This window comes from Echinops telfairi, unplaced genomic scaffold (genome assembly GCF_000313985.2).
Source record: "Echinops telfairi isolate 266 unplaced genomic scaffold, ASM31398v2 ScPeMD7_3;HRSCAF=10, whole genome shotgun sequence".
NCBI classification, from domain to species: domain Eukaryota; kingdom Metazoa; phylum Chordata; class Mammalia; order Afrosoricida; family Tenrecidae; genus Echinops; species Echinops telfairi.
The window spans coordinates 36073226-36082570 of NW_022103899.1; the positions used below are offsets into that span (position 1 = coordinate 36073226).

The 9345-nt window shown below is 39.3% G+C and overlaps 1 protein-coding gene across 1 annotated transcript in view; it reads right to left on the reverse strand.

The window, feature by feature from the left end:
- The window catches only part of ACADL (acyl-CoA dehydrogenase long chain), a 48703-nt gene that overhangs the window by 10688 nt on the left and 28670 nt on the right, over positions 1-9345 (reverse strand). The window contains exons 7-8 of the mRNA XM_004701775.2: positions 8204-8305; positions 6820-6933 (exon numbers count right to left, since the gene is read on the reverse strand). Of these exons, the coding sequence (XP_004701832.1) occupies positions 6820-6933; positions 8204-8305 (216 nt within the window). The remainder of the gene's footprint in view (positions 1-6819; positions 6934-8203; positions 8306-9345) is intronic.

Consider the following 9345-nt stretch of genomic DNA (forward strand, 5'->3'; position numbering starts at 1 on the left):
GTATGGATTGGGATAACAGTTGTATGAACCCCTAATAAAAATATAAAAAAAAAAAAAAAAAAAGCTATAACCTTAGAAGCCAACAGGGGCAGTGCTACTCTGTCGCTTCGCTATGAATTGGAATCAACTCGATAGCAGTGATATGGAGAGAATAAGGAGCCCTGGGTGCCCTGGGAGGTGTGGGATCCCTAGTGGCATAGTGATTTCACCTTGGACTGATACCCACAAGGTTAGCAGTTTGAAACCACCAGGCTCTACAAGAGTTTAAGACGAGGTTTTATGCTCCTGTAAAAAGTTACAATCACAGAAGCCTCAGAACAGAAACCCGTAGGGGCAGTTCTCGGCTGTCTGACAGGGTTGCTTTCTATGGCAATGACTTTGGTAGGTTTGGGTGCACAGTGGTTAAGCTCTTGGATGCTAAGCGAAAGTCAGAAGTTCAGATCCACCAACTGCTCTGTGGGAGAAAGAAATAGCAGTCTGCTGCCATAAAGATTTCACCCATAAAAACCCTATGGGGCAATTCTACCCTGTCTTAGAGGCTATAAGTCAGAATGGACTCAATTGCAATTATTTTATCGAGAGTATAGATATAAAGAAATTTTTAGAAATCTGTATTTAAGAATTTAAAATTTTTTAAAGGATTAAAGATGAGCTCTTTTCAGTTTGTTATCTAAATGTAATCAACTAAAATTATTTAAAATAATACATTCTAAAGGGAAAAGAAATTTTGTTAGAAAGGCCTGGAGTGTTCAAAATTCAAAAAGTTGAAAAGAAACCTAAATCATTATATGGTCTAAATGACATTTGATCAGGCATAATATGATATTTAAAGGTCTGCTTCAATTTTATGACTACAAACATTGTGTTTTCAACTCTAGATCAGGAAGTCTAGGCTTCTATTATCCAGTCATCTTCTCTGAAGATATTCCCAGTTTGATCTATAAACACATTATTCAAACATACTTAATTAGATGAGACAGGAGGATTTAAAAAAAACATCTTAGGTCTTAGGCATCTTGGAGCTTAAACATTATTTGGAAAAACACGGGATCAAAAATAGTCTTGGATCCATGAAAACGGCATGCTATTGCCACCTAGTGAAAGTTTAGAAAACTACATTTGACAGAAAACCTTTATTTGAAAAAGGATTAAAAACCAGTTCTTGTCCTTTTCTATCAAATTATAAATAATGAATAAAGTCTTTTTAAAACACTCATTTTTCCTGTTGAAGAGAGTGTAGAGTGATTTTCTGTTTTCCTTGTGGTTGGTTATCAAATCGCATACCTTCTGAGTCACATCCTGAGTTTTTTATACAGGCATTTTGAGTAATATTTTGGTCATCTTTGTTATAATCTAACATGAAGTCTGTAGGCACAGGAAATGTAGATTTTGGGGCGATGCATAATATGTCTATACGGCTCACTTTTTCTGTAGCCAAATAAATAACATTAAAGACATGCATGTCTTTAATATTTTTGATATGAAAACGATGGTGGTTGGATTCAGCAGCCAATGATCTCACCCTTTGGGGAAGAATTGAAAAAGTCACAGAGCAATTCCAAGAACCTCCAACATGTTGATAGAAATCTAGAGTATGTATTTCCAGGCTCATGCCTGCACTTTATATTTTATGAGTATACTACCTGCAGAACGCACTCAGGCAATATTTGCTTAATAAAAGAAAAAAAGGAATAGATCATGTCTGCCAGTATTTCTCAACTGGATACTAACAGCGCCGTGAGTGGGACAATTCGTTGTTATACAAAACTATCTCTTAATTATTAGACACTTAATAATACTAGTTCTTAGGCCACTAACACTGGTTTCACACTCAGGCACTGTGCACTCCCCTCCCCAACATCTGTAAACGTTCTTCGAGGTGCAGGTAGGACCGTCCTTGAGAACCACTGGTGCGTAAACTCTCTACATCGATCAGACCGACACGGTGGCTGCGACAATGGGCTCAAACATCAGAACTGGGAGGATGGCCCAGGAGCAAGTAATGCTTCCTTCTTTTGTACATAGGGTGGTTATGAGTAAGAACTAACTCAACAGCACCTAAAAACAACAACAACAACAACAACAACACGAAGGGAATATAAAATGTAACAATCTTGCTGTTAGGGAAATCACAATTCAGTCAAATCAAGTCATATTATTCTCCCTCACCCCTGTCGCTTGGTTAAATGTGTGCCTTGTTTTCATAAATTCAAGATAACTTGTTTGAGATGTTATGACTGGTTTTAGAGTTCGGGTATCAGAAGTCTTTGTAAGATGGATAAAGTTAACTTTACGAACATACAGGTAGGAAATTCTTCCCCAAGTGGCACAGTGAAGGTAAAGAATATAGGAAGTCATTGATAAGAAGGCTGCTTTTGCTGAAGCAAACTGAAGCAGTAGATTATGTAAAGGAGAAAAATAATAACCCTGGAAATGCAGTCGGGTAAGCTTTGGATTATTAACCGCAAGGTCAGCGAATTGAACCAACCAGCCACTCCTCAGGAGAAACATGAGGCTGTCTCCTTCTATAAAGCTTTACAGCCCCAGAAACCCAGTGGATCACCACGAGTCAGGGTTGACTCTAAGGCAATTGGCAGAACCTGAGCAAATGCTGCTTCTCTCTACCAGGCAATTCTAAGCACGTTACATACATTATCTCATATAATTGTCATAGCAATTCATGTTACTCACATCTTACAAATTAAAAAAGGTTTCCAAGAAAGAGAATATGGTTCCTTAGATCACAAAGTTTCAAAGAGTTATGCTAGGGTTTGAACCATGCCTGAACTTAATTTCTATACATCTTGATAAGATGATCTTGATAGTTTTGATTGAGATGGTGCTGGTCTTGAAAAACTGCCAACCTATTTCATCCCCATCTTACCTTTCACAAAACCTTACAGTCAAAGTCATCACACTTAAAACTTTTCAAATAAATTTCCAAATCCGGGGGTTTTGTTTCTAAGATAGTTCACCAGTTTGATGACTGCAGTGCTTGTAAACAGTTCCTCCAACAATCAAACAACTCCATCCCCCCAAACTAAAAAAACAAATAAATTAATTACCATTCAGTTGACTTTACTCTCCTGGTGACCCCTCTCCTGGGCTGCAGTCTTGATGGAAACAGGTGATCAGGTTTTGCTCAGTGGGTTTGAAATGCCAATCTTTTGGTTAGTAGCCAGGGACAAACCATTTGCGCTACCCAGGATTTTATAGCAAGCAACTAGAGAGTCTCAGGTTTAATGGTTGTTATTTGGTGACAACCCCACCATACATATACTGAGCTTTTTGCAAAGACCTTAAGCTTCCTGGAAAACCTAAAATCTTAAATAAACACATTCATCTTCTCTATTCTTCTACTTGTGAGCAAGAACCAATGGTGCTGATGGAAGAAGTTCACGCTGCACTGATAGCATTAGCCAAAAACAAGGCTCCAGGAATTGATGGAATACCAACTGAAATGTTTCAATAAGCTGATGCAGCACTGGAAGCACTCACTCATGCATGCCAGGAAATTTAGAAGATGGTCACTTGGCCAATTGACTGGAAGAGATCCATATTTGTACACATTCCAAAGAAGGATGACCCAACAGAATGCTCAAATATCATTGATATCACATGCAAGGAAAATCTTGGTGAAGATCATCCAACATTTGCAGCAGTACAAGGAGTTGCCAGAAGTTCATGATAGACACCTGAAACAAGGGACATCATTGCTGATGTCAGATGGATCTCAGCTGAAAGCAGAGAATACTACAAGCATTCAATTTTGTGGATCATAACAAACTATGGATAACCTTGAGAAGAATGGGAATTCTACAACATTTCATTGTGCTCATGAGAAACTTATACATGGAACAGGATCAGGAAGCAGTTGTGAGTTTAGAACAAGGGAACACTACATGGTTTAAAATCAGGGAAGGTGTGTGACAGGATTGTAGCCTCTCATACTTATTTATCTGTATGCTGAGCAAATAATCACTGAAGCTGGCTTATATGAAGAAGAATGTGGTATCAGGATTAGAGGAAGGCTTATTAACCTGCGATATGCGGACAACCTTGCTTGCTGAAAGTGAAGAGAACTTGAAGCACTTGCTGATGAAGATCCAGGATTGCAGCCTTCAGTGTGGATTACAACTCAGTGTGAAGAAGACCAAAATCATCACAACTGTATCAATAGATAACATCATGATAAATGGAGAAAACGTTGACGTTGTCAAGGATTTTGTCTTGCTTAGATCCACAATCAATGCTTATGGAAGCAGCGGTCAAGAGATCAAAAGAGGGGTTGCATTAGGTAAATCTCCTGCCCAAGACTGCATTAGCATATTGAAAAATAAGGATGTTACTTTGAGGACCAAAGTGCACCTGTCCCAAGCCATGGTGTTGTCCATTGCCTCATATGCATATGAAAGTTGGACACCGAATAAGGGAGACTGAATAAGAATTGATGCATCTGAATTGAGAAGCTGGAGAAGAATTTTGAAAGTATCATGGACTGCTAAAAGGATAAACTGATTTGTCTCCGAAGAAATACTACCAGAGTGTTCCTTAGAGCCAAGCCTTAGAGCCTTCTTATATACTTTGGGCTTGTGGTCAGGAGATAGCAGTCCCAGGAGAAAGACGTCAAGTTTGGGGAAGTAGAGGGCAGTGAAAAAGAGGAAGGCCCTGAAAGAGGTAGACTGACAACAGTGGCTGCAACAAGGGGCTCCAACACCAGAACAAGTGTTATGATGCTGAACAGGACCAGCAGTGTTTCCTTGTGTTGTGCTTAAGGTCGCTATGGGTTGGAGCTGCCTCTATTGCACCTAACAGCAACAGCACTATTCTTCTACCTGGGCGACTGAATCCTTCTAGTCAAGAGGACCTAAGTAATAATTACCACTTAATATTCATGATCGCGAACCTGGTGGCCCAGTGGTTAAATGCTACTGCTAACCAAAAAGTAAGAGGTTCAAACCCACTAGATGCTTCATGGGAGAAAGATGTGACACAGTTCGCTTCTATAAAGATTTCAGCCTTGGAAACTCTGTCCTAGAGGGTTGCTGTGAGTCAGAACCAAGTTGATGGCCACAGGTCGCCTGATGTACGTACTCGCTACTTACTGTGTTTCTCCAGTTAGTTCCGTCTCTCATTCAGGAGAGAGTGTTTCAAAGCTTCCTCTCTCTCCTTGGAAACACTTCCAGCCCTCTGCATTCACCTCTCTGTCACGGGAACTGACCTTCCCTACTGTTACTTAACGAAGCAGAAGCCTCAAAAAGAAACTCTTGTCGTCATCTACCAACAGAGCTACATATCAGACTGAATCCACACTCACCTTTCATCATTTCCTTCTGTTACAGTGGAGGAAGAATCTCTTCTATTGAGATGGACAGGCCTATCTATCCACATACTTGAGCATCCACACTCTCCTGAATTCTCAAAGCCGATATACACTTCATCACTGATGATTCTTTCCATGTGCCACGATTTCTCCTCCCAACAACAAAATGAACAATTCCCCGTTGCCTCATAGGCATGTGAAAGTTGGACAGTGAATACGGAAGACTGAAGAAGAACTGATGTATTTGAATTATGGTTTTGGAGAAGGATATTGAAAATATCATGAACTGCCACAAGAACAAACAAATCTGTCTTGGAAGAAGCAAAGCCAGAATGCTTCTTAGATGTAAAGATAGTGTCTCACATACTTTGGACATGGTATCAGGGGAGACCAGTCCTTGGTAAAAATCCATCATGCTTGGTTAAGTGGGGGGTCAGTGAAAAAGAGGAAGACCTTCCATATCATGGATTCACCAGTGGTTGCAACAACCTAATTATTTGGGGCTCCAGCCTAATACAGTGAACCCTCATTTATCGCGGTTAATTGGTTCTAGACCCTACCATGATAAATGAAATTCCGCGAAGTAGGATTCTTTATTTGTAAATCAAATATTTTCGTAGTTAGAGCATAGAGGACATGAAAAAACACCCTTTAGTCACCATTACACTCGTATTACCCAATTTATTAAACGAAAAAGGGAAAATACAGTAAAACATTTTGGACGTTACAATTATCATTTATTATTATATTATTTATGGCATCAAGCGTGCACAGTATGAGCCAATCAGTGACAGTAATGACAGAGCATGCGCTATTACGCCAAAACCGCGATAGAGTGAAGCCGCGGAAGTCGAAGCGTGAAGTGGCGAGGGTTCACTGTATGTTGAGGATGGCACAGAACCAGGCAGCATTTCACTCTACTGTTGCTATGATAGGGTTGCTAGGAGTTGGAACCAACTTGACGGCCTCTATAAAATATTTCCCTTAACCTTCAAACCCTTCCCTTCCCTCAGCTTCCATCCTTTCTTTCAAATGCCCTTGATGGCTAAACTTAAGAAAGACTTGGCTGCCATTCATATATTTACTTTCTCATTTCTATCTGTTCCTCCACTTGCTGTTTTTATTGAGAGTCACCAATATCATCTCGATATCACTGCATCCAGTTGGTACTCTTTGGCTGCACCTTCTACCATTTGCTACCTCTCAACGTTTTTCTGGAAAGGTTCTCTTAGCTTGTGACCGTGCTCACCTCACTCCCCTCCTCCTCCGAGCTGCTCCGTGCCAGTCTCCTTTGCAGGTGCTTTCTCTCCTAAACCCTCTTTACGCCCTGTAGTTTTTCTCAGGACTCACCCGTAGGGCTTTTTACCTTTTCTCAAGGGGATCTCATTCACTTCTATTATCATGTAAGTGAAAGTTACTCCAGATTCATGTTTAGCGTAGACCCATTTCATACACACCAATTGCTATCTACTAGTAAACCACGAAGACAAGCTTACCTGGATGTGCGCAACTGTTTTTCCAAAAGCTTTTCTTTGTTTGACGTAGTTTCTGGTTTCTTCAAACATGAATTCACAGGCAGAAATGGCCAATTCAGATATCAATAGCCGTTCCTGTAACCCCAAAATTGGTCTTGAACATTATTCTAATTACAGAAATGACTATCACATGATTTCCATTATGTGTCCCATACAAAATATCTACAAAACTCCTAAGCATTGATTTCTTTCTTTTAAAAAAGTTTTATTGACATCTAATTCATGTACCATATAATGTAATGCTTTGAATATTGATTTGTTCCTTAACTCTTTAAATCTACAGAGATTTATGACATTTTGATATATCTATAATAAATTTCTAAAGCCAATTATCTTTATGAATGCCTTTCCTTATTGTATATCAATATATACCCTTTAGCTTATTTAATGCCCTATTCTCTCTCTAATTCATAAATGAATAAAGAAATCTCATAGTTCTTGATTTTTATTTATTGATCTCTATGTATCATATATCCTGATCCCTCTGCAGAAATTGATATCTTAAAATTGCATAGTTTAAATTCTACCTACAATTGTAAATGTACCCAGAGTCACTTTAATTTATCTTAGGATATCTTCTTTCCATGCTGTTGCTTTTAACCTTTGTCTCAATTTCATGTTTAGCTCATGTTGCATTCACCAGAGCCCTCGTGGCATAGTGGTTACAGGTTGGGCTGCTAACTACAAGCTCAGCAGTTCAAAACCACCAGTGGCTGCATGGGAGAAAGATGGGGCTTTCTACTCCTGTAAAAGATTTCCAGTCTCAGCAGCTCACAGAGGCTGTTCTAGCCTGTCCTATGGGGTAGCTGTGAGTCAGAATCAACTCGATGGCAGTGAGCTTCTTTATTTTTTGGTGACAGTCACCAAGGAGGTTAATTCCCTTTCATTGGCATTTATGGCTCAATGATCCCTATAAATATAAATTGTCAAGGGACAGGTGAAGGAAGTGACCTTTGAGGCTAAAGCTTTTGAGTCTCAATTTAATTTCTCTTTTAATTCAGTTATTATAAGAAAGTGCCCAATGCCTTAGTTGACATTTTCTTTTTTTTTCTTTGACATTTTCTTACAAGGACCACAAGTTCTTCACTGCTAGTTCAGAACCTGAAGTCTTTCCAATAAAAAGTTACAGAACCAAGCACTTATTTTTCCTGCCCACTTTGTAAGTTTTGATTAGGCAGCCCTGAAGTTCGTTATGTATCTAGCCTACGAATCTCTTACGCTTTTTACAATTTTAAGTAATAATCAAATTACTGGTTAGATCTTAAGTTTTGCACACATGAATTTTTATAGTTCCACCCCAACTTATTTTTAATGCAAGAAGATGGAATCTTTAAACACTTCTCACCTGTGGAAGCTCTTTCATGAGGTAATAGAAGCCCTTGTTTTCTTCTCCAAGGAGAGCATTTGCTGGCAACCTCACATCTTCAAAGAAGAGTTCAGCAGTATCCTGAAAAGCCAAAGGATTAAGTAGAGAATGAGCTCATTCAAACCTCCCAGTAACCCAATGAGGTAAATATTATTACTCCCCTTTAAGGAACAATAAACAAAAAGTAAACAAAACTGAAGCTAAGTTGCGGTGGTTAAATAACATAGCTGAATTTGTGTTAGGCATTGGGCTGAAAAATGCAAGCTTGGTGGTTCAAACCCACCAGCTGCCCCCTGGGAGAAAGATGAGGCTGTCTGCTCCCGTAAAGAGCTACTGTCTCTGAAACCCTGTGCCGGAGTGCTCTGAGTTAGAATAAACTTATGGCAGTAGGTTTGGTTCTTGGGTTCTAATAAATGGTGATTGGTAAACCAGGGATAAAAACCCAAGTCAGTCCAACTTCAAAGCTCATGCCTTCCCCACAGCTGGGCTCTGTCTTTCTGGCGCTTCTGTTAATTGTTAGATGTTGGCAAGTCACTTCTGACTCAAAGTGATAGACTCTATGTACAAGAGAACGGAACCCTACCCAATCCTGCACCATCCTCACAGTTGTTCTTATGTTTGAGCATATTCCTTCAGCCACAGTGCCAATGGATCCCTTTGAAAGTCTTCTGCTTTTCCGCTTCCCTCTACTTGAGCAAGGATGATGTCCTTTTCCAGAGGCTGGTCTTCCTGATAACATGTCCAAAGTATGTGAGAGGAAGTCTTACCATCCCTGTTTCTAATGAGCGTTCTGGTTATATTTCTCTCAAGACAGGTCTGTTTGCTCTTTTGGCAGTCCATGGTGCTTTCAATATTCTTTGCCAGCACCATAATTCGAATGCATTGATAATTCAATACATCTTTATAATTCAAAACTGCTACCTAGTCAATACCCAACTAGCTCTATTGGTGTTCAGTTGTTTTATATACTGAGCGCTAAGAATTTCTAATGTCTACTAAATATAAATAGATATACAATTAATTTTTAGTAACTATATAATACATAGAAGGAAAATATTTTCTTTTTTTTAAACCAATTTATTAGGGGGTCATACAACTCTTATCACAATCCATACACACAT